The sequence below is a fragment of the Lampetra fluviatilis genome, chromosome 50 (genome assembly GCF_964198595.1).
Source record: "Lampetra fluviatilis chromosome 50, kcLamFluv1.1, whole genome shotgun sequence".
NCBI classification, from domain to species: domain Eukaryota; kingdom Metazoa; phylum Chordata; class Hyperoartia; order Petromyzontiformes; family Petromyzontidae; genus Lampetra; species Lampetra fluviatilis.
The window spans coordinates 9,457,698-9,485,441 of NC_136324.1; the positions used below are offsets into that span (position 1 = coordinate 9,457,698).

General features: G+C 54.8%; 1 protein-coding gene across 1 annotated transcript in view; it reads left to right on the plus strand.

Moving 5' to 3' along the window:
* LOC144948698 (inositol polyphosphate 5-phosphatase OCRL-like) overlaps positions 1-27,744 on the plus strand; it is a 51,454-nt gene that overhangs the window by 6,458 nt on the left and 17,252 nt on the right. Inside the window, exons 4-15 of the mRNA XM_078878364.1 lie at positions 870-980; positions 1,263-1,580; positions 16,676-17,078; positions 17,947-18,108; positions 18,557-18,661; positions 19,126-19,240; positions 19,655-19,771; positions 21,172-21,359; positions 21,821-21,932; positions 23,546-23,655; positions 24,886-25,021; positions 26,866-26,976. Of these exons, the coding sequence (XP_078734490.1) occupies positions 870-980; positions 1,263-1,580; positions 16,676-17,078; positions 17,947-18,108; positions 18,557-18,661; positions 19,126-19,240; positions 19,655-19,771; positions 21,172-21,359; positions 21,821-21,932; positions 23,546-23,655; positions 24,886-25,021; positions 26,866-26,976 (1,988 nt within the window). The remainder of the gene's footprint in view (positions 1-869; positions 981-1,262; positions 1,581-16,675; positions 17,079-17,946; positions 18,109-18,556; positions 18,662-19,125; positions 19,241-19,654; positions 19,772-21,171; positions 21,360-21,820; positions 21,933-23,545; positions 23,656-24,885; positions 25,022-26,865; positions 26,977-27,744) is intronic.

The window sequence follows — 27,744 nt, forward strand, 5'->3', positions numbered from 1 at the left end:
GGGTGGAGATCGAATCCACGCCCTCCTGTATACCAGGCGAGGTCGTTAACACCGTTGTCTTTAAAGACATCTCCTAGCCTCCGTGGTGCCTGTTGAGAGCCCGTTGAGGATGCGTCTCCACGCCCCTTGTTTGACCGTGAACTCGTAACGAGATGGGGTGGAGCGCTGACCCAGTGGCTAACCTTTTCCAGTTCCGATGACATACGTGTACGTCATGAGTTTTTAAAATTAAGTAACTATCGGTACCGAGACTCCAGTTGTGGTAAAGTGCGACGGTCGTGTCGCTACAGTTCGCTGCGGCGAGTAACAATGTCTTTAAAGACAACGGCGCTACTATGCCTCTAAATACAATTCACGCTGAGCCGCTTGCGTGTTCTGTGCTTTAGCGGTGAACGGGAGACCCACCGTGCAATTTGCAGACATCTTGGAACGGGGAAGGGTTAACCCGCACCGCTGATGAGCACAGTTGGCTATGTATGGTGAGAAAGAAATTCCACATACGTACTGTACATACTGTCACGGCTCTCTCAGACGCTGGGCGTACGTGCGCGTGCTTGCGGAGCGTTAGTGTAGCGGTTAGCGCGCTACGCTACGAACCTGACCGCCCGAGTTCGATTCCCGTTCATGACCAACACCAGTGCCGATTATCTGAACCGGTCCTGGGCCTCCCTTAGGTCGACTCTGCCTCAAATGATTACTTCGTGTGATATGTAAACATTTTCACTTGGGAGACAAAGTCAGCCGGGTGTTGTGCTAGCCACCCACTCCCATTGTGTGCCGTTCTGGCCTTCATGGGTGCTAATCGCTCACAGCACTTGCCCCAACAGTCTGTTAAGGCTATACGGGGGATCTTTGTCTTGTCTTTGTAGCGAACACGATGAAGGTGTCTTGCAGCAGTGGAGGGGAGGAGCTCGTACTGGAGATGCCTGCGAACCTCGACACGGAGACCTTCTTAACTGAGACGGTGAAAGCCATCGCAGGTCGGTGACTCGCACATTTTCACAGATGTCTAGTCGGGGCATGGGGTCAGAAAATTACAACAACAAAGGAGACAAAAACTGATAGGAATGCAAAGTATAGGAAAGGTAAGCAAATCACTAAAAATAAATACGAAGTACAAATTCAACAAGGACCTTTGTCCACGTCTGTGCATGTCTCTACGTGCGCACGCACATCCGTACGTGCGTACGCACGCCTGTACACGTGCACATATCTGTACGCTTGTGCATGGGAACCGCGTGCGTGCGTGCGTCTGTCCGCAGTCCGCAAACAGGACAGCTGCGCTTCTCCCGTCGACGGCTTCCTCTGGGCGGCTCCGTACCGCCAAAAAATGGCGTGCGGCGCGGTGGCCGAGGCCGATCTGCTCGGCCTGGGCTGCCCCCCCCCTCCTCCTCCCGCACCCTCACGTGCCGCCTCGTCCGCTGCGGCACCCCTCATCATCGCGGACAACCTCATGGACCTCGAATCGCTGGAGTCGGTGTGGTCTGCCCGGCGGGACGCCACGGCGTCAGCGTCGAGGTCGTGGGGCCAGGAAGCCGACCTGCTGGGCTTGGGGAGCACCCCGGCGGAGCCCCACGCAGGTTCGTCCGCTCGCGGCTTTGTCGTCGTCGCCGCCGGCTGCTACTGCTGCTGCCGTTACTGCTGCTGCCGGTTTTGCGCGCACGGCACGCTGGGGGAATTGCAGGGTGGGACGTGGTAAGCGACGTGGGTGAACGCAAAGCGGCGCGGCTGGGAACGTGAACACGCGACTGCGCACGATTCGAGGGCACACTGGCCATGCGGCTTTGATGGCAGCATTGGATCAAGAGAGCCTCCAATGCTTATGAGACACTGAATGTTGAACCAATGCTGCTGAAATTATTGTACTCTAAGAGGGCCGTGTGACTGATGGGTTGTGTGACTGATGGGTTGTGTGGCTGATGGGATGTGTGAAAATCCTGTTATATTTGTACATTCAGGGACATATGTTTGAAGGAGGTGAATTGTCTACTCATTGATTTTGTCACGTTCTCCGTATCAATTGATTTGTTTTGATTACCTATGGAGATCGTAGACTAATGGAGGTAGATGGAGACCACCTACTCCCTTCCTGCAGTCAGGGCATCTCGTTAACATTTTGGCTAGCGGCGTATTGCCACACATGTGCGGAAATAGACCGCGGTAGGAGAGCTCTGTTGATGTGATCAGGAGGAAGAGGGCGTGAAGGTTGTGATGGGTGAAACACGTGTGTGGGGTGGAGGGGGGGCAGCTTATCGAGACCTCGAGGAAGAGAAGACCTAAAGCCAGACGGTGGCGGTGGCGGTGGTGGTGGTGAGACTGTCGGAGCAGGTCCTGGAGATCAGATACCCACTGCAACTGCTGAAGGTTTTAGCGGCATAAGGGGGCGATGGTGAGGTGCCGCTTCGTCAGACGTGGGCCGCAATGACCGCGTGACCTTCGTCTTAATTGCAGGTGTTTGCTTCTCCTGCGGAAAGACTGCCCTCCCCGCTGGCACAGTAATGTAGAATTTACAGCACTGGCTCAGGGCTACCAGCAGAGTGTCGCCCCCCCATCCTCGTTTGAACGAGGAAGTACAGTCCGTCCTATAATGCGTAGTTTTCATAACGCGAATTGGATGTAACGAGTTGAATGTATTAGGGAACACTTTTTTTTTATCACGCCGATGGGAATTGGATGTTACACGATTTTAGTGAATGGAACTACGTTGCGCGAGTAGCAATAAGCAGTCCTACGGCTGCCTTGGCGTGGCATCGCGCAAGGTGGGATACTGCTGGATGCTTCTAGATGCTCCGCACGTGCCTCAGTCTTTGTTCATCCTGCGTACGCGTTATGGTGGACCGTGCTTTACCCCTATATTATATATTATTTATTATAACGCGATTTTTCCATCACTCGCTGTTCTTCAGGAACGCTACAACTCCCGCGTTACAGCAGAATGGACTGTACGTTTTCCACGGCCATGACTCGCGATGTCACGGGGAACCTGGTCGATGGTCAAACGGGCGGCTTGACCACGAGTCTCTGGACCTTACACCGCGCGTGCACGCCTTTTTTGTCAATCCACTACCGGATGAGGACCCTCCGCTCGCGCCATGCGAGTCACGCGGGGGGTTGTGGGAACGAACCTCGCCGCGCCGTCCGGTGCCTTCCGGTCGGTGAGTTGTTCCACCCCGGAGACCTTGGTCGTGTCCAGTCGCCGGGTTGACAATGGCACCGCTCGCGAGTTCTCTCTTGACGGGGTGGGGGTGGGCCAGGGGCGGTGGGCCGGAGGTGGGCCGGGGGTGGGCCGGGGGTGGGCCAGGGGGGTGGGCCCGGGGGGGGGGGGGGGCCACGCGCGAAGGCTGCTGCCACCTTTGCACTCCGGTGCGGGTTGGTGAAGCCGTGGAGCCGAGATGTGTGCAGCATAGGAGTGCAGTGTATGACAACGTCGGGTTTTGCGGCACTGCCACCCCGTTGCCCACGCTGTAACCCCGCAAGCCGGTGGCAACATCCCTGTCTGCGCACGGCGGTCACCCGTCCAAGCACTGTCCAGGTCCAGCCCTGCTTAGCTCACGAGGCCGGAGAGCCCGCCCAAGATTTAGTCATGGGCAGGAGTCGGCGACCTGCGGCTCCGGGGCCGCGTGCAGCTCTTTAAGGACTGCTTTTTGAGATGGTATTTATTAAGGACTCACTGTCTTGTATTTTCACGTGCATTGCAGCTCTTGAAATTTTCAGGTTTTTTTTTTTAACCAAATTCGAAAAAAATAAGGCCCAGGAGTCTGTTTAGCACTTTTGAATAGTTGCGTATGTCCAGCGAGTGCGCAATCTGCATTTCCTTAAGCCTGCCAGTCTCCAGCTTGCTCAGCAGGTGGCAGCATAGCAAGAGGGTTCCTCGTAAGTCTGTGCAGACCATCAGCATTTACCTCCTAAAAAAAATACTCAACTAAGAGTTATCCAGTATCTCGTTTTCAGAAGCGACCTAGCCACAAGTGATAGCTCAACGAAGGGGCTTATCACGGGGGAACTTCTAGCAGCCAATCACTCGAAACATGTTGACAAAGGGAATGGACAAACATCCACGGGGCGAACATGTAAACTCGAAATATACAGCAGGCGCCAGGGTCAGGATCGAACCAACACGAACTCCTGTATACCAGGCGAGGGAGTTGACATCTCCTAGCCACCGTGGCGCCCCTGGTCTTGCCCTGGCATGGGTTGTGGCTTCCTGCGCGGTGCAGATTCCTCCTGCCGGCTCAACGTGCCCACGGTGGAAACAGGCGGAACCTCGCAATGCAGCCACCCTCTCGATACACAACGGTCTGGACGCTCTCACCGGGGCTTTTATTACAACATAATGAACTCTGTTGCTATTTTATTTGAAAGTTACGCTTTAAAATAATAACAACAACTTTTAATTTCATAGTTCCTTTGTCAGTCCTCTGCTGGACGACGGCCTACCGACGTCGCCGCGGTCGTTGTGGGGGGTTGTTTGACCATACTTCCTCGTGACCACGGTTGGTGCGGGTTTGGTGAAGGTGGGTGGGAGCATCAGATACGGGAGCCATAGAGATGCAGTGCAACGGCTGATTCGGCTTGCGCCGCCCGCAACGTAGCCCCACCGCAACCCTACGGCGACCCCTTGCACGGCGCTCACCACCACCAACTCAGCACTGGGGCCAGGGATCAGCCCCGCTCACCACCACCAACCCAATACTGGGGCCAGGGACTCAGTCCCGATCACCACCACCAACCCAGCACTGGGGCTGGGGTCTCAGCCCCGCTCACCACCACCAACCCAGCACTGGGCCCGGGGTCTCAGCCCCGCTCACCACCACCAACCCAACACTGGGCCCGGGGTCTCAGCCCCGATCACCACCACCAACCCAACACTGGGCCCGGGGTCTCAGCCCCGCTCACCACCACCAACCCAACACTGGGCCCGGGGTCTCAGCCCCGCTCACCACCACCATCCCAGCACTTGGGCCAGGTTCTCAGTCCCGCTCACCACCACCAACCCAGCACTGGGGCTGGGGTCTCAGCCCCACTCACCACCACCAACCCAGCACTGGGGCTGGGGTCTCAGCCCCACTCACCACCACCATCCCAGCACTGGGGCGGGGGTCTCAGACCCGCTCACCTCGTTGAGGTTTTAGGGCGGCGGCGTTGCGGGAGATCCGGCGATGGGCGGAACTCTCGCGACGTTGCCACGCAGCAAATGCAAAGACGTCGCCCGCGCACCTCTCTGGGACCCGCTGTGGCGGACTCCCGTGACCTATCCCGCGCCGCCCGTGTACGTACACACGGCTTTGTTTTTTGAGTAGCTTACTGAATCGTTGGGTCAATTATCCCAAATGTCAATCGTGTGTTGAAGGGGAGGGAGGGGGGGTGAGAGCGCGCTTTAATTCTCCACTGGAAACTCCTGTTTGCCTGCCCCGAGCGGTGGCGGTCTGCACCTGGCTGGGCGTGTTTTTACTCGGCTCCATTGGTGGTGAAGGTGACACTAAACGCTGCCGCTGCTGCTGCTACACCGGTAACGCACAGCCCTGCCCGGATGGTACGATACAGCACACACTCACTTACACACTCACTCACTTACACACTCACTTACTAACACACTCACTAACGCACTCACTCACTAACACACTCACGCACTCACTCACTCACGCACTCACACACTCACGCACTCACACACTCACTCACGCACACACTGATGCACGCACTCACTCACGCACACACACGCACGCACGCACTCACTCACGCACGCACGCACTCACGCACGCACTCACGCATGCACTCACTCACTCGCGCACTTACTCACGCGCGCACTCATTCCCGCACGCACTCACTCACGTATTTACTCACTCACACACTCAGGCACTCACTCACGCACACACTCATTCACGCACACGCTCACTCACGCACGCACGAACGCACGCACGAACGCACGAACGCGGCGATGTCCATGGCACACTCGGGGGCAGGCCGCTCTGTGAGGATGCAGTGAAGTGCCGGTGAGATGGGACACGGCGTCACCTCCCCCTCTCCCCACGCTTGTAGTGAGAACGTCCCCGATGGGTGGTGGTGGCGAATTGAAGGCCGTGGCGCTTGTGGGGTCGGCCCCAGGTCTACTGGCCCTGCGCGCAGTCTGTCGCTGTGCGCTCTCCCACCACGTTGGCTGTAAGCTGCGCTGGTAAGCTGTGTTGGTGAGTGGTGTTGGTGAGCTGTGTTGGTTCACTGTGTTGGTTTGCCGTGTTGGTATGCTGTGTTGGTATGGCGTGTTGGTGAGCCGTGTTGGTGAGCCGTGTTTTTCACGTTGGTGTCCGTTGTGTGGAGTGCTGCACTCTGTGTTTTGGGTTTTTTGAGTATTTATTTATTCTGCATGTCCTACCCAGGAAAGCCTCACTGAGTCTCAATAATTTTTGAGGACGAGGGTTCCTGCCTTGTTTTCACAGTGATTGGTGATGTTGCTACTGCTGTAGCTGTTGTGTGTGTGTGATGCCAATTGTCAAGATTGGCCTCTGTGGAGGAGGCTCGTGAAGGACACTAGTGGGCAGTTTGAGGCAGTCGCCCTCCAACAACAACGGAGGGCAGCGGAGCGACGCTCACAGCAACGAGCGGAGCGCCGGGTGGATAAAACAGTTGGGGGCACAGGTGGTGCATTTACCCATCATCTCAGTAAGTCGACCCATGGCACCTGGGTGTGTCCCGTGATCTCCTGCCAGTGGGCGTTCTACACTTCACGTAGCCTTAAAGTGCAGCTAGCCTGGCACAAGCGCCGTGGCGACGTCACCGCCACTTAGCGACGAATGACGGTTGTTGTTGTTGTTGTTGTGATCCCGATTGAGTAATTTCGAGCTCTATTTTAATAGCATTGGGATGTTTGTCTAACACTGGTTACATTGTTTTATTTTAGCTTTGGGAGGAAACTGGAGAAAGGCGCCCGAGTTGGGAATCCGAACCCAGGTCCTTCTTGCTCGCGAGGCACAAGCGTTACCTCTGTGCCGATTCACCCTCCCACCGAGTTTGAGACCAGATACGAGTGAAATGTTTTAATGGAGTAAAATGGGGATACGCATTTGCTAGAACCGAGAGGCCAGAGCCTTGCATTGTAACTGCAACGTTACTTTGCCGGATAGTGGCGGCCACGCAATGTCCCCGGTACTACAGCACTGGAAGCAGCGAGGGTTGGTGGTCAACGCACAAATGTTGTAAAACAACTCCCTTCCCGCGAGTGTTGTATGCTGAACTTCTTCCACACCGCACGTCGCCAAACGTGCTCGTCGGAGGTGCGAGGAATATGGATTAAAATGTGTGCTGAGGAGCAAGTGCCCTGGCTCGCCAGAAGGCGTTACAGCAAATGTAGACTTCAACTGTTACGTCTGTATGGGATAGAGTGTTGCCCCCTTGCACAAGTGAAGTTTTTTTTCGCCCCAGTCGTGGTTTGTTTGCACATGTCAACCGATGGCATCTTAATATGGAGAGGGCTGCACAGCATGGAGGGGGGAAGGGAATTTGACAACGGTTGATATCGTGGCTGCCTTCCCGCTGAGCTGCGATTCCTCCTCGCGTCTCTTGAGTCGAGCGCGAGCTGATACTCTGCGGTGTCGCGTTACGAGGCGACATTATTACGATTGTAAGTATACACGTTGAATGTCTTTCTTTTGAACACCGTACACGAAGGTTTAGTCTGACACACACCCAGGGAAAGTTTCTCAGTGGGGGGAACGTTACACAAATGTTGTTATCGTCATCTTTCTAAAGCGCGTTATTTTTATTTTACTTGGAACGCTCGGCGCCGTGGATCAGAGGATGACCTGACCGACGCCCCCCCCCCATCACTCACGGGCCCTGGACGTCATGTGATCGCGCCTGGGAAACATTGCCCTCGCGTGCTGTTACTCGTTACACGGTGTATGCGATTAATCACGTGGGAGAGCTCGAAACGTCCCGTACGCGGCTTATTGGGGAACGCACGTTGCCGAGCGTCCACCGGGCCGTTCGTCCAAACACCAACCCGGTTCCCTGCAGTGGAGCAGCACGACTCATCTCAATCTGTACAACAACCCTGAGACAGTTGTGGACATTCCACATTGCTGTGGTGTAAGGGGCCAGTCGAGAACATAGGAGCATCACCATTGACTTTTTCACAGGAGCGGCATTAATGCTAACGGGCATTGAGCGATGATCGTTTGAACTCGCCCGTGGCCAGGATGTAAAGCGCGACCTCTGGGGTTCAAGCGCTTTGACCTCAGCGCTGCCTGGCCTAAATGAGGGCTCACTCATGGCTACTGTTGGTCAGTGATATTTTGGCGAAATCTAAAGTCGTCGATTGTCTTTGCTGTGCTTGTCCCAGCCTTGTACACGTTCTGGGTACGCGTTGTGTGGTGTTGCCATCTCGTTGCTGTATGCATGTATTTTGAACTTCTTTTGCACCATACGTATATGTACGTATGTTTAACTTCTTTTGCACTATATGCAGCCGTATGGTCTAATGCGGAGCGCACTGCGCTACGAACCCGGATAGCCGAGTTGATTCCCACTCAGACAACACCAGTGACGATTATTTGAACTGGTGCTGGGCCTCCCCTAGGTCGACTCGGCCTCAAATTAGTACCTGGTGCAGTGTGTAAACATCACTCGTTGAGCCCTGAGAGCCGCACGAGTCCCATGGCTCTTCTTCAGCGCGGGGTGACGGTTGCTCTGTGTCTGAGCGATTTGCGGATGTTTCAAATGTGGGCCACGACGCCGGCGCACAGCGGTACCACTCTTGGTGAATGGCGTCAGGGGATCTTTAGGCGTGCCACGGTGGCTTGGAGATCTTAACTACCTCGCCTGGTGTACAGGACGTCGTGGGTTCAATTCCCACCCTGACGCCTGCTGTATATTTGGAGTTGGAATGTTCTCTCTCCCTGTGGTCGTGTGGATTTTTCTCCGGGTCCTCGGATTTTTCCCTCCACATTATTTGTCTGCTATAAATTTCCACATGATGATAAGACATTTCGTTGAGCTATAATTTGTGGCCAGGTCGCTTCTGAAAAAGAGCTACACAGCTCAGTGGGGCCTTACCTGGTAAAATTAACAATAGTTTAATTTAGTTTGAATAGTTCAATAGCGCAGGTTGTGCCCACTGTAGGCCGCTATGTGCGGGTGGCACGGCCTGCTATGCGACACTGCTTGCAATGTGACAGCTCGGTTGCTGCAGCTTGCCAGGGTTTGTTCTGATGGATTTATGCCAAGATCAAGCCTTGTAGCTTGAAGGTCACCCCCACTGCATGCTACACGCAACACCTGATGACTGGAGGTCACGGAAGGCATATGAATGGGCCTTGCGTTGGTGGAAATTCCACATTATTACGATAAGCGGTCAGTCTCTGTGTAGTGAGTTCAACTGAGTCGCAGACGTACTGTTTGGAGGCAACACATTTATTAATACCAACACACGGGGTACTACCCCTTAACCAGATAATAACCTATGGTGGTGACCACCAGGCTAACTACACTAATTACACCATAACGAGCTACAACGGACCGGACCACAGCTCGGGTCCAGGTCCACATGTTGGAGACTCTGTAGGACGTAGAACGTAGATTCTTCGGGATGAACAACAGCAGCCGGTCCCTTTCGGAGACCCGGCTTATATCCTCTGTGGCGTGGCTGCCTCCGCCCCTAGCCACGACCTGGGGGGCCCTGTGTAGACTTTACCGGTCACGTGTCCTTCGGGGTCAACCAGAGTACCATGGCCCTTAGTAACCCCATTCCCTTGGCCGGCACCCTGACACCCCATCCTGTAGGAGTCGGCACTGCACGCAGAGCATGGTGCCATCCAGCACTCTCAGTCGGCGCTCACCAAGCCCCTCTAGGGCCGGTACTGCACCCACATACACGTGGTGCCCGCGATGTCAACACATCGCACGCCGTGCCTCTCTAGGGCCGGCATTACACAGTGACATCCGCGATGTCACTACATCTGCATGGGGGGATGACCGCTGTCGACTTTCCACCAAGTGGTACGAATTTTATTGTACCTGGATGAATGATGGGCTGAGTCTTTGAGATGGCCAGTCAAGGATGCTCAACAACTGCACCGCCTGGATGATGGGTGTATATCTCGGTATCGTTGATTTTGGTGTACGTACGTATGTTGAACTTCTTTCGCACCATACGTAGCCAACCGTGATAATCAGAGGTTCAGGGAAAGGACAACAAACTAAACACAAAGAGAAATTCTAAAGAAATTCGTTTTCAATCTATATGATTTAAAAGTTCACAGCTCCAGTGGCGTCCCAATATCGGAAGGAAGTGCGTTTCAGATGGCCGCAGAAGCGCATCTGAAAGTGCACGATGCGGTGAATGTCTTTGTTTGATGGCTAGCCAAAAGCCGCTGCTGTGACGATGACCGGAGTTCGCGTGATGATGGTTTATACTCCTTGACGAGAACAGCAAGGTATTGTGGATCATTTGTGGCGAACAGTTTGTTCATAATGAGTGAATGTCGGCTCCTGTCTGTCTGTTATTGATACCAACATAAGTTCCTTATAACCCTTGTACATATGTAGTAACATAGGACGTCACTGCTGTGTCGGCCCGTACGAGGGCTAGGGGCCCCAAGGGGGAGCCTGGGGGGTCACGTGGTGGAGGACCCGGACCTTCCCTGAGGGTTGGGAAGGGAGGCGTGGCCTGGGCAGAGCCGGCCACCCCGGAGCGGTTATAAGCGGGGTGTGAACGCAAGCGGGGCTGTTCAACCCCGAAGTGAAGATGACATCAGTGACCAGGCAGCCCGTTGCCTGCCTTGGTCACGCTGTATAGTGTCCCAGAGTGTTAGTGAGTTGAGGAAGGTGGTCACCACCTTATGTACAGTGTTATAATATTTACCGTTCTAATAAATAGTTGTGCCTCCAAGCTGTGTTTGTGCACCTAATTCGACTCCACTACACATATGAGTGTGTATTGAACTCGGGGCGGTGTGGTGGCGAGATGTTAACTCCCTCACCTGGTATACAAGAGGTCGTGGGTTCGATCCCGATCCTGACGCCTGCTGTATATTTGGAGTTTGCATGTTCTCCCCATGGCCGCATGGATTTTTCTCCAGGTCCTCCGGTTTTTTCCTCCACATTTAGAAGCAACATCACGCATTTAGAGTATTTGGCTGCTATTTTTGTCCACGTGATAAGCCACTTTGTTTCTGAAAAAGAGCTACGTAGCTCAGTGGGCCTTACCTGGTAAAATACGTAGCCAACCGTGCTAATTGGACGTGCGGGGGTGGGGGGGACAACCCTTGACCCTGTGGGTGCAGTAAAACCTCTCTTTGCCAAACCCAGGTTGAAAACGAGCACACCCATTCTTCGAAAGGTCGTTCCACGTGGCTAATGATTAAACTCTTGAAAATGTCTGTCCGCTCTTTTTCACTCTCAAGCAACTTCTTAACCCAGAGGCTGTCTGGGCGGCACGCGGTATTAAAAACACTTTAAGTGTTCATCAGTGAAAACATTTCACCTGGGAAAACCCGCCTAAGAGGGGACATCTTGTTTGCAAGGGTGTCCAGGGTGTCGATTGGCACACAGCTAACACGTGGCGATGTGTGTACACACATGTATTCAGTCATTCACATTCACAACAAGACAAAGATCCCCCGTATAGCCTTAACAAACTGTTCTGGCAAGTGCTGTTAGCGAGCACCTATTAAGGCCGGCACGGCACATGAGGTGGTGGGTGGCCAGCACCACGCCCGGCCGCCTTTGTCTCTTCAGTGGTGATGTTTTCCACACTGCACCGGGTACTCATTTTGAGGCTGAGTCAACCTAGTGGAGGCCCAGTACCGGTTCAAACAATCATCGCGGGTGTTGGTAGCCGTGGGCAGGAATCGAGCACAGTGCGCTAACCGCAGTGCCAACGCTCCCCATTATTAAAATACAGTGAGTCCTCACTTAACGCGTGGCGTTCACACAATGCTGTTCGCCCATTTGGGAACACTTTTCGCACAACGCTGAAATGAGCCCGTTGTTACGGCGGTTTCTGAGCAGTCAACAACGATCCACTTGAGCTGCGCACGCGGCTGAGGGTTACAGTACCGGGAACGTGGCGGCGTACCCTCAAATTATTTGTCCCGCCGGCATATTGCGTGTGCGTACATCGTAACTCGGCAAACTTTATTGTCACGATATTTATGCGAAGATGTTCGTTTCGATGAACGCGGCACTGTTCAGGAGCACATCTACTACCGCGTGAAACGAGTACTTGCTGTACACACATTCACACCTGAGATCAGCACGGTTGGCTACATACGGTGCGAAAGAAGTTCAACATATATACACACAACAACCACCGTTCCCCAGTGACACCAGGCGCTGCGAGATGTTAACGACCTCGCCTGGTATACAGGAGGTCCTGGGTTCGACCTTCATGCCTGTATATTTGGAGTTTCCATGTTCTCCCCGTGGTCTACATTTAGAATCATCATGCGTTTCGTTGTTATACATTCCCACATGGTGGGCCACTTTATTGAGGTGTAATTTGTGACCAGGTCACTTCTAAAAAAGAGCTATATAGCTCAGTGGGCCTTTCCTGGTAAAATAAAAATAGCTTAGTTTAGTTCCTTGTGAAATGTTGGAGCTTTGCTGGCAGGAGGTCATGGGACAGACCCAGGTGTTATTGGTTGACTGACTGAGATGACTGGCAGACACACATAGATACAAACATACATACTAACATACATACATGTACACAACAACAACAGTCGCCATTCGCTACTAATTGGCGGCAATGTCACCACGGTACTTGTACCAGGCTAGGTGCACTTTGAGGCTATGTGAAGTGTCGAAGGCTGGCTGGCACCCAGGTGCCATGGGTTGACTGACTGAGATGACTGGGAGATGCCCCAGCTCTGCCCCCAACAATGCCAACTATAGAAACAAAGATGGAGATCCTCCGTGTAGCCTTCACAGACTGTTGGGGCTTGTACTGTTAGCGAGCACCTGTGAAGGCCGGCACGGCACGCAAGGGGGTGGGTGGCCAACACCTCGTCCACCTGTGTTGGTTTCCCTAGCGGTGATGTTTACACACTGCACCAGGTACTCATTTGAGGCTGAGTCGACCTAGGGGAGGCCCAGCACCAGTTCAAATAATTGTCACTGGTGTTGTCTGTGAGTGGGAATCAAACTCGGCTATCCGAGTTCGTGGCGCAGTGCGCTAACCACAACAATAACACTCCCCATTATGATCACATTAATATAGACACACACACATATACGTACAAAGACATATAGAGGCTTCCCTCCATTTACAAAAGGGATGCGGTTGTCCAAACAACACGCATTACACGATATTTTGTAAATCTGAACCGCTTTTCCCATTAATTTAATACTAAAGATTGGGGATGTGTTTCGGACATTCCAACTCTACTCCTAACCTGATTGATGATACACCTATATCACTTTTCACAATACAAAAATGACAACAAAGAACATGGACATTAAAACGATTGAATAATAATTATTAAATCTTTTTTAATGAAACTTATTACAGAACTCGCAAAGAGACCTGCTGCACTTTGGGATGACTGGCAGGGCGTAGTGGGGGGCGTTACCGCTGCCACTGCAGGGACACCGTGACGCTGACGCCGATGAATAACGACGCAGCCTCCCGGGTGGCTTCTCGTTTGACGACGTCACGGCGCGTGGCCGTCGTGAAATTTAGCTCAGGCGGAAATTCGATTCCACAGTTTGTCAATTGCGAGAGCGCCAAATTTCGTCAACCGAACGGTCGTAAATCAAGGGATACCTGTGCTCGCATACACACGTAGAAAAACACCAAATTGCGCGTAAAGATTTTTTGTTATCTACGACTTGTACAATCGTGGCACATAGATTGTACAATCGTGGCACGGGTTGATAATGGCCGTGTCAGAGCTTATGGGCTGGCGTCAATATCCCGGGTTTGAAACTGGGTTCTCAATTGTGGCAAGCCGGTGGCCTCCGCCCGCGCAATCCTCCACCGTTAAACATAACACGTGGGGGTTTTGCAGCCACGACAAACGATCCCTTTTCGTTGTTCTTGGGGATGTGGCCAAACCAAAAAATAAGTTCGTATGTACGTATGTACGTTGAACGTCTTTCGCGCCGTACAGAGCCAACCTCGCTCATCGGAGGTGCGGGGGAAGGACAACAAACTAAATGCAAAAAGCAGCTCTAAAGAAATGAGCTTTCAGCCTTAAGAGTGTGGATCAACCAGGATTAAATGTAGCCTGAGTACTAAGTTGGGAATGTTCCAGCTCCGAGAGTCAAACCCCTGTTGCGTTGGCAGGCGTGTGCGCTGCTCTGGAGGGGGCGCGTAAATTTAAACGGTACGGAGGTACGGAGCCTGATTTAAGGGCCTGCAGAAGTCGTTTGATCAATTATTTCGGCTCGTTTACACCCTGAACCCCCGTCACTTGTTTGTTCAAGGTTGGCCTGCCAAGCTTCTGCGGGGAGGCGGTGATGGCTGCTGCGTGCGTGAGATGCCAACTGAGTAATTTTGCCGGTGATATTTCGCGTTTGTGCAAAAGTTGGAGCGTGTCGCCAGCGCACGCGATGGCCCTCCTCCTCCTTGCGAATGACGTCACGGGATCTTCAGCGTCCGCTGTGAAGCAGACGGGGCGTAGTAGTACTTTGGTTTTATGGTTCATCATTTTGGGACATGTTTAGTGGACGTTCTCTGGGACAAGGTGGGACGCTGTTCTCTGTGAGAACAAAAATATAATTAGAAGCAAAATCTAAAAGTTAAATCAAACGTCTCTATATGTGTATGTTGAACTTCTTTCGCGCCGTCCGTAGCTAACCGTGCTAATCGGAGATCATGTCTTAAAAGCAATTCAAAGTTCCGTCTCAGTTGTAAGCCAGGCCACGTGTGTGATGTTCTCGTCTTGTGCGTGGCAAGATGTTCAGGAGCTGAATGCTAATATCGAGGTCTGCTAATCACGACGAGAGGGCTTCAGGAGAGAGTTTGTGCAGTTTCTTGCTGTTCCTCTTCCGTTAAAGGAGCGCAGACTCCGGTCATGCACAGTTTGGGTTGCGTGGCCACGATCGCACTCCTTTGGCTCGGCTCTTTGATTTTACGCTCATAAAGGAGAGGTGCACATCGGCCTGCTGATATTAGGTAGCGGTTCACGGTTCCAACGGTGTTGTCAAGGTGGAGAGTGGAGGAATCTCAAAGCCAGGAGCTGCCATGTGTGGGTCTCGTATGAGGTGTTTGTTCTGGACGTCCACGTCCGGAATAAACACCTCATTCAAAATAGTTCCCATGTTCGCCAGCGTTCTTCCGTATCTGGGTGGGATTCTACGATGGTGATGGCGGCGGCAACAGCAGCAACGCGTGTGACGTTATGTTTGAGCAAGAGTACTGCATTTGTTTGTGTTTGAGTGAGTTTTGTGGGCGTGGGTAAAAGGTGCATTGTGGTGGCACACACGCGCCGTAAATCCAGCGTTTGGTATTCGATGCTTTCCACTTTTCTGTTTATAAACCACTGCGACGCGTTTAACAAGAACACTCGCACGCATCTTGCACTCGCAAAGTCACATCTCAGGGCACGCTTATATCTACCCCCAGAGGACTCGCCAAAGGGGCAGCTTGTTCCCTGTGTGCCAAAGTGGGGACACAGCGCCGGCCTGCAAGTGGGCAGCAGTTTGCCAGTAGGGGAGCGGTGTTGCTGCTGCTGCTGCGTGGATTTTCCCAATGGATTTTTGCAAATTGGACCAGGGCGTCATTACGCACAATGGCCGACTCTTTTTCAAATAACACCGCGGGATTTTTAGCGTCTGCTGTGGGGTAGAAGGGAAATATTTTACGTTAATTCACCCGCGGTATTAACCAGGGCGGCCCGCGGGGCTCGAACCACGAACTTCCGCAGCAAGTCGCTCGACGCCGCCGCCACCCTAGCTGGGTGGAGCTGCGGCACGGCAGTTGGGGTAGGCGCGCTGTTCACCCGGCGATGTGAGTTCAATTCCCGACCGGGGGGTTGACGTGAGCGAGCAATATCCAAAGCGGACCCTCGCCTCTGTCTACCTTGAACGACCGCTGTGACCGACACGGCGGTCAGAGTCCTCTGTTCCAGCCGGGGATTGAGAATGGTCTGTGAACTGACTACAGCCGCCTTCTCGAGGGTGTGGTGTGTGCTGTGTCGGAGACCAGTGGGGAACCCCCCCACCTGAGTCTCCCGGAGATTGAAAACAACCCCAGGTTTTAATGTGCCTGAGCAAATGTTGCTGAAGAGAGCAGTGCAGGAGGGCCCCATTGCCCAATAGCGGTTCCATAGATTATTTATTTTTCCTTCGAGAAGTGAAACGATGTCTCTTATCTCACTGTGTTTGCCTAAGGAGCGGGGACAGGGATTTTATGAACCAGTGCCGTGAGATACGATGCCTCGGTTCTGAGTCGAAGTGAGCAGCAGTGAGCAGAGCAATTGTGGTGAGGGACGGGTCAAGGGGGTGTAAGTCTTTCCACCGTCGTTAGAGCCTCGGTGATTGCAGTCACAAGTACACACGCCTTATTATAGTGTTGCGTCAAGCTAGGACCTTTATCTGTCAGTTCACTGGCATTGGTTCAAGCAAGCAGCTTGACTCTGCTGGCAGAACCGTGTCTCAGTTTGGCTCATGTTCAACCAGTGCTGCTGAAGCTGTGCCGTGATTCGTCATTACCCCCCCCCCCCCCATCCGCTGCCCTCAGGGACGCATTGCGGCTTCGAAGACAACTTTGCCGACATGCTGTCGTCGACCATGGGCCGGGGTCCGGGCAGTTTCGACAACGGGGCCGCCGGTGGTAGCAGCGGCGGGGCCATCGCGTCGGCCCCACCGCGCCGCCGCCTCGTGAGCGACCCGCCGCCCTTGATATTCGACGAAGACGCGTTCAGCACGGGGCCGCCGCCAGATCCGGTCGCCCGGAGCGCCGGAGCGGCCGGGGGGATGGGGCTCCCGGCCGAAGCGCCGAGGCCGGCGCCCAGGAAGCTGCCCCCGCCCAGGCCCCCCAAGCCCCCCGCGGCGGCCGCCGCCATCGGGGAGGGGGGGGAGCGCCGCCCCCCGCCCAGACCCCCGCCTCCGGTACCCGCGCGGCCCGTGCCCCGCAGCGTGGGGTGAGCGGCGTCATCGTCGGCGTCCTCGTTACCCCGCGTTGTCGTCGCGATTGCATAGCGATCGTGACGATCATCGTCATCATCACCGACTTTGCGATCCTCATTATCATTATCATCATCGTCTGTCGCATCATCACCATTGTCATCTGTATGGGGATTGAGTCTTAACCTCCCACCCCTAACCTCGCACGAATTCCTCCCACGTGAATAATCAATAACGGAGTTTGCCTCCGTGCGGTAAACTGTGCACATTACAAATTCTATGGCAGCTTGTTTGAGATGCAATTTGCACAAATGATGCAAAATATGAATAAAATATTATTGTTATCGTTATTATAATTATTGCACTATAATCGTTACCGGGGTCACGTGATGTCTGAGCATTGTGCCGGCCAAACCACCTAACTAACTAAACTTTGTATTTCACCAGGTGAGGCCCACTGAGCTTTAATGCTCTTTTTTCAGATGCGACCTGGCCACAAATGATAGCTCAACAAAGTGACTCATCACGTGGAAATTTATAGCAGCTAAATACTCTAAACGTGATGTTGATTTTAATTGTGGAGGGAAAAGCCGGAGGACCCGGAAAAAAATACACCCGACCACGGTGGAGGAGACGCAAACTCCAAATACACAGCAGCAGCAGGCGTCAGGGTCGGGATCGAACCCATGACCCGTGCATACCAGGCGATGTTGTTAACATCGTGGTGTCCCACGGTGGCGAGACACGCTGCGTGGGCCGCGACAGTCGCTCGGCGTCGGCGCTGCTCTTTGCGCCGCATGACGCGGGCGTCCCCGTGTGCACGCGTGCATGCAGCTCACCCCGTGTGCACGCGTGCAGGCAGCTCACCCGTGTGCACGCATGCAGGCAGGTCATCCGGCAGGACAGCGATGGGTCGGCGGCCCCCATGTCGCCCCTCACCACCCTGCGTGCGCTGGGGCCCGAGCGCATGTCGGTGCAGCGTGAGGCGCTCATCCAGGAGATTATGCGGCGGCGCGCGCACGAGTTCACCACCAAGTGCACGCTCAGGTGGGGCTCACCGCGACGGTCGCCACCATTGCCACCGTCGCTACCACCGCCACCACCATCGCCACCATAATCGCCGCGCTGTCACAGCTTCGGCTCACTGCTCGCTCCGTTTGTTTATTTGGTGGCGCTACTTGTTTTCTCGCCGTTGTGGCTCTGTGCTGTAGTGCGAGACGTCTGCACTGTCGAGTTTTCGTGCCTCAGATCTCCCGTGCCATAGAGGCTTGTGCGTCTCGGCGGGCTGTCGGGCCGGCTCCGGCTTTAGCGGAGGTCTTCACCCAGCAGCGGGATGGCGCAGCTGCTGCACGCAGCGGTGGAAGTGTTCCCTTCCCACCGGCCCTCATCGTACCGGTGCGGTGGTTCAGGAGCGCGCCGGTTCGACTCAGTCCCCCCACCGCGGAAGTTTAAACAACGGAGGCGATGTCCCCCCGAACGGTGCGTCTCCTTGCAGGTTCTTTATCGGCACGTGGAACGTGAACGGCCAGAGTCCGTACAGCAGCACCCTGCACAGCTGGCTCAGCTGCGACGAGGAGGCGCCCGACATCTACTACATCGGGTACGCCGGCACGGCCGCACGCGGGCGTCGGGCGCCCGTGGCCGCAACGTCGCCTCGACGTCTCGAGAGGTCGTGGGCACCGTTGGTGCCGCGCCAATGCCACCATCAGTACCGCCACCACCGCCGCCACCATCACCACCACCGTCCAGCTTTTGCGCACTTGTGATTACGTGTGTGAAAGTCATCACGTCTGTACACGCGACGTGTGCTGTGTGTGTGTGCACGATGCAGATGCACTTTATGTGTCTGATGTATCCATGCTTTGTGTGTGTGTGATAGACCGCTCTGCGTGTGTATCACACACACACCCATACCGTGTGTGTGTGATGCACCCGTGCCATATGTGTGTGAGATACACCCGTGCAGTGTGCGTGTGTGAAACACCCGTGCCATGTGTGTGTGTGTGATACACCCGTGCTGCGTGTGTGTGTGTGATGAACTAGTGCTCCGTGCTGCGTGTCCAGGTTCCAGGAGCTGGATTTGAGCAAGGAGGCGTTCCTGTTCAGCGACTCCCCGAGAGAGAAGGAGTGGGTACAGGCGGTCGTCAACGGCCTGCACAGCGGCGCAAGCTACAAGCAGGTGACCCCGATTACCGGTCTGGCCGCGGTCAGAAGTTTGAGTAAAATTTTCTGATGAGATTTGAATAACTCAACACCGTCATTCCTCCGAGGTCGGCAAAAACTCGGCGCTACTTCGCCCGTGGTCGCTTTGGTTCGCTGACGAGCGCGCACGCGGGAGCGAAGCGCGCTCCCCCGACCCTGATGCCTGCTGTATATTTGGAGTTTGCGGTGTCGCTTTCTCCCCGTGGTCGTGTGGATTTTGTGGAAAGTCGACAGTGATCGTCCAGCATAGACAACCCTCCGGGCGGTCTTGTGGAGTCAGCTGTGTGGGCGAGCGTCGCCCGCGATGAGACAACGCGTCCGCGTCCACTAACTGCCGTGCTGCTGTCGTTGTTCCTGCTGCTGCCACCGCCGCTGCCGCCGCTGCGTTCAGGTGACGCTGGTGCGCCTCGTGGGGATGATGCTGCTCGTGTACGCGAAGGCGGCGCTGTGCCCCCACATCCAGCAGGTGGTGACGGACACCGTGGGCACGGGCATCATGGGACGAATGGTGAGCGCGCTGTCCCGACCGTGGCGGCCGCCGTTCCGCTTGCCGCGGAGTCTCTGGCGCACCGGGTCGGAGCTCCCCCGGCAGAGATGCTGGCGGACTTTCCCGTTTTATGTTCGCCCGTCGGCACGAGCGTCTCGGGCGTCTAGATTATTGAGATTTATTTTGCTGCTGTATATTTCCACGTGATAAGCCACTTTGTTGTTGAGCTATCATTTGTGGCCAGGTCGCTTCAGTACTCTTTACCTGGTCATTTTTAAGTGATTTGTTTACCTTTCCTATACTTAGCACTCGTATCGTGTTTTATATTGTTGTAGCGTTCTGACCAGCCCCTGACTGGACATCTGTGAAAAAAAGCTTTATAGTTCATCGGATTCCTTCAGTATGATTCATATTCTGATTCTATCTCCTTTACCGAGCCGACGGGTTCCGGCTGTGGTCGAGATTGGAATCTGAGGCTCGAACTTTACTCTGAAACAATCTCATTTTTCGATTTAAAGCTTTCGTGACTGCAGGGATTCATCTTCTTGGTTCTTTCGGTAAAGTCACGTAGAAGGGAAATAATAAAATAATAAAAATTCAACATCATAAAATAATTCTCACGACGTTTCGGCCACAACGCAAGCAGCCGTCCTCTCTGAATGAGACACTGTCTTTCCGACAGACCTGTTCTTCACCTGAGGACGGCTGCTTGCGTTGTGGCCGAAACGTCGTGAGAATTATTTTATTATGTTTTATTTGTATTATTTTATTATTTCCCTTCGACGTGACTTTACCGAAAGAACCAAGAAGATGAATCTCATTTTTGTTGTTGTGTTTGGTTTGTGTTTAGTTTGTCGTTCTTCCTCCGCACCTCTAATGAGCACGGATGGCTGTGCACAGTGCAAATAGAAGTTCACCATCCGTGCATATAGTTTACTAGGCCGGCAGAGACGGGCACCGTCTAAAGGACTTGCGACTAATCTCATTTTACGAATGAATTTGTTACTTGTAACGGTAGCCAAATGACACAAGACACAGTCATCTGGTATTTGAAACTAAATTACAGCTGTCTAGTAATCGGAATCTACTTCGTCCATCTCTGCGTCAAAGCAAAAAAAAATGATACCGATTGATCGCACGATCTTTTTTTATTCACGAACCTAACATCGACTGAACATGGTGTTGTGACCTGCAGTTTTGTGGTTTACTGAGTGGGTAGGTGGGTGAGTGTGTGACTGTGGCTCTTGTGCGTGAGCCATGACTGGCTGCTGTGTGTTCTGCGTGTGTCACATGCGTGTGTGCCGTGCGTGTGTCGCGTGTGCGTGTGTCCCGATCTTGTGTACTGCACATGTGTCGCGCGTGTGCGCCATGCGTGTGTCGCGTGCGTGTGCCGTGCGTGTGTGCCGCGCGCGGCTCCCCAGGGCAACAAGGGCGGCGTGGGCGTGTCGCTCATGCTGCACGGCACCAGCGTCTGCGTCGTCAACTCCCACCTGGCGGCGCACACGGACGGCTGCGAGCGGCGCAACGAGGACTTCCGCGACGTGTGCGCACGCATGAGCTTCCAGAGGGACGACCCCGCACGGACCCTGCTCAACGTCTCGAACCACGAGTGAGGGGGGGCGGTGGGGGTGGTGCTAGAGGGAGGGGTTTGCTCGAGGTGGGGGGGCGCGTAGCCACACGGGCTTCTGGGAGTGCGTATTATCAGCAGGATTGGTTCCAACGCAAGCAAACTTGGGACCGGGTTTTGACATTGAGTGTCTCATCAGCCGATACCGGTGATTAGGCAAGGACTCTCTCCGTTAGACACGGGATCCTTATTCGACACGAAACTCTATCACACGCAACGCAAAATAAAACCTAGCGTCGCTACGGCAGTTGAGGCGTCTAAAACGTGGATTCGTCCCCTGAATGTGAGCGGTGCCGACTCGGCGCTTGGACTTGGCCCTTGTGAACCCGACCCCCCCAACCCCCCCTACCCCCTGACCCCCCCGACTCCCCTGACCCACCTCCACCACCACCTCGTCGTCGCTCCGTCTCACTCGCACGCCCCCGGCGTTCCTCTCCCCGCAGTGCCCTCATCTGGCTCGGGGACCTCAACTACCGGATCAACAACCTGCGCGCGGACGAGGTGAAGCACCTCATCAACAACTGCGACTACAAGAAGCTGCAGGCCAACGACCAGGTGACACCCAGTGGCCGGCGCGGCACGAACGCGGACCCTCTGGCCCCTGAGTTGGGGCCCGGGAAAGCCGTTTCCTTAGCGAGGGGCTGAGCGCGGCGCCGGCGAACGGCGCCAGTGACGAGCGACGAGCGCGGCGGTGCGTGGTGCATGGTCCGAAGAGGGGGGCCCCCCTGCGGCGAATGAGCCAGCCGAGCCGCGGCGGCGCTCGCGATCGGAGACGTCTCGTCTCCCGTCTGCAATTGTCGATCGATGTCGGGGTCGATACGTTCTTTAAAGCGCAACTTGCTATGAGGTTGAAGGGGTGGGCAGTGTCCTGCATGCAGATTTAGAACCTTCCACAGACGAGGTCCTCTTCTCCTACTTCTTCACCCTTATCCAATGGGGTGAAGCGCTCCCGCAGGGCGGAGATTGGAATGACAAAACCTCGAGAGCCCGAGGTCTCCACGGGGACCCCGGGGAGCCTCGTGGCCAATGGCGACGCTTCGCGCTGACGGAGAGGCGCCGGTCGTTTTCTCGCGGCCAGTTGCCGTGGCCTGCCCCCCGGGTCAAGGGCAGTGGGACCTTTCTCCCTGGTGAACTGGCTTTAACCGCAGCTCCGATTAGCATGGTTGCATACGTACGGTGCGAAAGAAGTTCAACGTACATACGTACATCATCGCTGTATGCCTACTACTGACGGTGGGTGGGGGGAGGGAGTGGGGGAGGGCTTCATATCAGCCGGAGCTGTCCAGGCCTGAGATCCAGGAAATAATTTGGCCACAGGGATTTCAATGGAAAAATATTCCCTGAGAAATGAAGCCCTGCTGTTGCCAGGTGCACGCGGCTGCCTTTAGCCTGACGCTGTGGAGGCAGCAGAGCAAACGTTGGTGCATCACCGCAACACAAATGTTGAGAAACTTTCTCCCCGTGGGCGTCAAGGAGGTCCTCCCGTACCCTGGCTCGCCAGGAGAAGACAACAACAGGCCACAGCAGGGGAGGTGGAGCAGAAATACTGAGAGCGGGCGGATATGATACCCTCAACGTGGCATGTATTAATGTAGAACTTCTTTCGCACTTTAGGTAGCCAACTGTGCTCATCGGAGGGGCGGCGATTAACCAGAGCCCAGCCTGCGTGTCGCCGTGGGCAGAGCTGCTGGCTTGCATGTAGATGCTGAGCACGGGTAACACGGTCAGCAGGGAAATCTGGGTACAAAGACAAACATCCCCCTCATAGACGCAATGGACTTTGGTGGCAAGTGCTGTTCGTGAGCGCCTATGAAAGCCGGCGCGGCACACGGGATGGGTGGCCAGCACCACGCTCGGCCGCATTTGTCTCCCCAGTGGTCACGTTTACACATCATGTGCTCATTTGAGGCCGAGTCGACCTGGGGGAGGCCCAGGACCGGTTAGAAAATCGTCCCTGTTGTTGACCATGAGCGGGAATCGAACTTGAGTCGCCGGATTCGCTATACTACTACCTCTCCCCACACTCACGCACTCACACGCACGCACTCGCACGCACTCACGCACACGCACGCACGCACTCACACACGCACTCGTGCACGCACTCTCATGCACTCACACGCACGTACTCATGCACTCACACGCACTCACACGCACGCCCGTGTCCACAGCTAACGCAGCAGCAGCTGAAGAAGGCCGTGTTTGTGGATTTTCGGGAGTCGGAGCTCAGCTTCCCTCCCACCTACAAGTACGACCCGGGCACTGACAACTGGGACACGAGGTGAGCGAGCGAGTGAGTAGGCCCTGTTTAATCCTGTAGTGTACGTGTGTGTGTGTCCTGCGCTAGTGGGGAGCGGTAGTGTTGCGGTTATCGTGCTGCTCTATGAACCCGATGTCCCGAGTTCGATTCCCGCTCACGGCCAACACCAGTGAAGATTTTCTGAACTGGTCCTGGGCCTCCCCTCGTCCGACTTAGCCTCAAATGAGTACCTGGTGCGGTGTGTAAACATCGCCACTAGGGAGACAAAGGTGGCCGGGCGTGGTGTTGGCCACCCACCCACCCCCTCACGTGTCAAACCGGCCATCATAGGTGCTACTCGCTAACAGCACTTGCCCAAACAGGCTGTTTAAGGCTATACGTGGGGTCTTTGTCTTTGCCTTGCGCTACAAACGGGCGGATGTGATGCCTCAAAGTGGCCTGTGTGTATGCATGTACGTTGAACTTCTTTAGCACCATACGCAGCCAACCGTGCTCGTCGGGGGGCTGGGCAGCCTTGGATCGCCAAGTGGCGGCGATGAGCCGCGGGAAGAGGCGATGGCTTCCGCCACAGCGATGCCCTTTATTTACCAGGGAAAGCCTGAGTTCTCAAGGCTGGCCTTCGGGAGGTTACTGCATTGGGATGTTTGGCCACGTGAATGGACGTAGACTCCGGCACTGGCTCTAACCGTGCGGGGAATGGTGATTGTAGGGATGTATGTTGAACGTCTTTCGACACTGTATGTGTGTACCCTGCGCTACAAATCTGGCGACCCGAGTTCACACCCCACCTCCCCGAGGTCCACTCAGCCTTAAACATGAGTAACCTTGTGCGCTGTGTCAACATCACCACTAGGGAGAAACAGACGGCCCGGGCGTGGTGCTGGCAACGCCACCCCGCCATGTGACGTGTACCGGCCTTCGTGGGTGCTACTCGCTAACAGCGCTTGCCCCAACAGTCTGTTGAAGGCCATATACGGGTGCTCTTTATGCGTTATATATCGTGCGTACACGCGTTGTGTGTACGTGTGCATTGTATTGTCCATGGCCGTGTGCCGTTCGGTGCGTACATGTGTGTCACTCGTGCATGTGTGTCACGTGTGTGACCCGTACACGCTTATCACGTATGTCACGCGTATGCCCGCGTGTGTGTGCGTAGTTGCGCACATGCCGCTCTGTGCATACACGTGTCACGCATATGTGTGTGTGATGCGTACACGTGTGCCATGTGTGTGGCTGTGCCACGTGGGGCAGTGAGAAGGGCCGTGCCCCAGCGTGGTGCGACCGCGTGCTGTGGCGTGGTGATGGTGTGGTGCCGCGTGCCTACCGCAGCCACCCGTCCCTGCGCACGAGCGACCACAAACCCGTGAGCGCGGCGCTGGACGTGACGGTGAGCCAGCACGGACAGCTCAACCCACCCACACACACATCCAGTAACCCAATCACTCACCCACCAACCCACACACACACACACCCAGTAACCCAATCACCCACCCACTCACCCACCCACCCACCAACCCACACACACACACCCAGTAACCCAATCACCCACCCACTAACCCACCAACCCACACACACACCCCCATTAACCCAATCACCCACCCACTTACCCACCCACACACACACCCAGTAACCCAATCACCCACCCACTAACCCACCAACCCACACACACACCCCCATTAACCCAATCACCCACCCACTCACCCACCCACACACACCCATTAACCCAATCACCCACCCACTCACCCACTCACCCACCAACCCATACACACACACACCCAGTAACCCAATCACCCACCCACTAACCCACCAACCCACACATACACCCCCAGTAACCCAATCACCCACCCACCTACACACACACCCACTAACCCACCCACCCACTAACCCACCCACTAACCCATCCACCCAGTAACCCAATCACCCACCCACTAACCCACCCACACACACACCCATTAACCCAATCACCCACCCACTAACCCACCCACACACACACCCATTAACCCAATCACCCACCCACTAACCCACACACTAACCCACCCACCCACACACCCACCCACCCACCCATACACCCAGTAACCCATTCACCCACCCACTAACCCACCCACACACCTATTAAGCCACCCACTAACCCACACACCCACCCACACACTCAGTAACCCAATCACCCACCTACTAACCCACCCACCCACACACACACCCATTAACCCAATCACCCACCCACTAACCCACCCACCCACACACCCATTAACCCACCCACCCACAAACACACCTATCCACCCACTCATTCATCCTTTCACCCACTCACCCACCCACCAACCCATCCACCTCACAACTTTGAAGGCCCCCACGGCATGTAAGCACCACGCTCAGCCACCTTTGTGCCCCAGTGCGCCAGTGCCAATGTGTTTGCACTGCACCAGGTACTCGGTTTAAGGCTGACATGTGCCTAGGGAAGACCCAGGACCGGTCTAGATATTCGGCACTAATGTTGACTGTGAGCCGTAATTGAAGTTAGCGCCGTGCGCTAACTACTGCGCCACCACTCCCCACAGTGCCCACCATGTGCGCCTATGCACATACCTGTACATTCATTCACCTCGATAGCGAATCCTTGCCATTGCCTATTCCTGTCTCTTGAGTTTCGCCACTACGGACCCTCCTCATCCTCGAGACTCAGTGAGGTGTTGGCGAGTAAATAAGCGCCATGTTAATAATAATAACAACAATAATCATTCGGATGCCCGGTCATTACCGTTCATGAGTGTTTGGCTTCACCTGGGAGGAAACCAGGGCACTCCGAGAGGATGATGATGATAACGATGATCACGATAATGATGATGCTGATGATGATGCTGGCGATGCTGCTGAATAATGATAATGCTGATGATTACACTGACGATGTGTAATGCTGATGATGATGATTACACTGACGATGATGATGCTGATGATGATGCTTCTGAATAATGATAATGCTGATGATGATACTGACGATGCTGCTGCTGTACTGCAGGTGAACGTGGTGGACCAGCTGTGTTATGATGATGCTTACAATGATGATGCTTACAATGATGATGCTGTTGACGATTTTGACGCTGACGATGATGCCGCTGACGATGATGCCGCTGACGATGATGCCGCTGACGATGATGCCGCTGACGATGATGACGTTGAATGATAATAATGCTGAATGATGATGCTGATGAAGCTACTGCTGCTGCTGCTGTGCTGCAGGTGAACGTAATAGACCAGCTGCGCTATGGGAGCGTGCACGACGAGGTCATCCGCCAGCTGGACCGCTTGGAGAATGAGTTTCTGCCCTCGGTGCTGCTTAGCTGCGTGGAGGTGAGAGCCGGCACGCCACGGCCGTGGGCCACCATGCTTGACCCCACCACGCTTGACCCCACCACGCTTGACCCCACCACGCTTGACCCCACCACGCTTGACCCCACCACGCTTGACCCCACCACGCTTGACCCCACCACGCTTGACCCCACCACGCTTGACCCCACCACGCTTGACCCCACCACGCACAACCTTCCAGTCGACTGGAGAGGGGCTGGGAGCTCTAGGAAACAAAATGCCCCGTTGCTTCGGCTGCCTTGCCGGGAGATTGACTCGAACGCGACGCGACCGCTGGATGGCGAGTGCCTTGCGCTGTGACCGTTCCACCGCTGCCGTGTCCCATGTAGTATGTGATGTGTATCCAACGCACGGGAAGACATTCCCTGGTCTATTTTTTTCTGTGTATTTTGACAGCTTTTTCTTGCTGTGGTGTCAAGAATAAATTATCAGACACGGTCTGCAGTAGTTTCACAGTGGGGGGAGGGGGGCGACGTTCCTGCGTTTAAACCCAATTGAGTAATTTGCGGGTTGGTTTTCAAATTTGGCAAATTTGGATTCTGACGCCGGGCACGCGATGGCCGACTCACGGGGATCTCTGACGGCCACGTGAAGTGGAGCGGCGCGTGGTACTTTACAGTTTAAATCACCCACACCTGTAACCAGGGTGTGCGGCCTGTCGGATTCGAACCACGAACCTCGGCAAAGAGTGGCGAATGTTGGGTCCACCGCTGGGGTCCACCGCTGGGGTTCACCGCTGGGTCGCTTCAC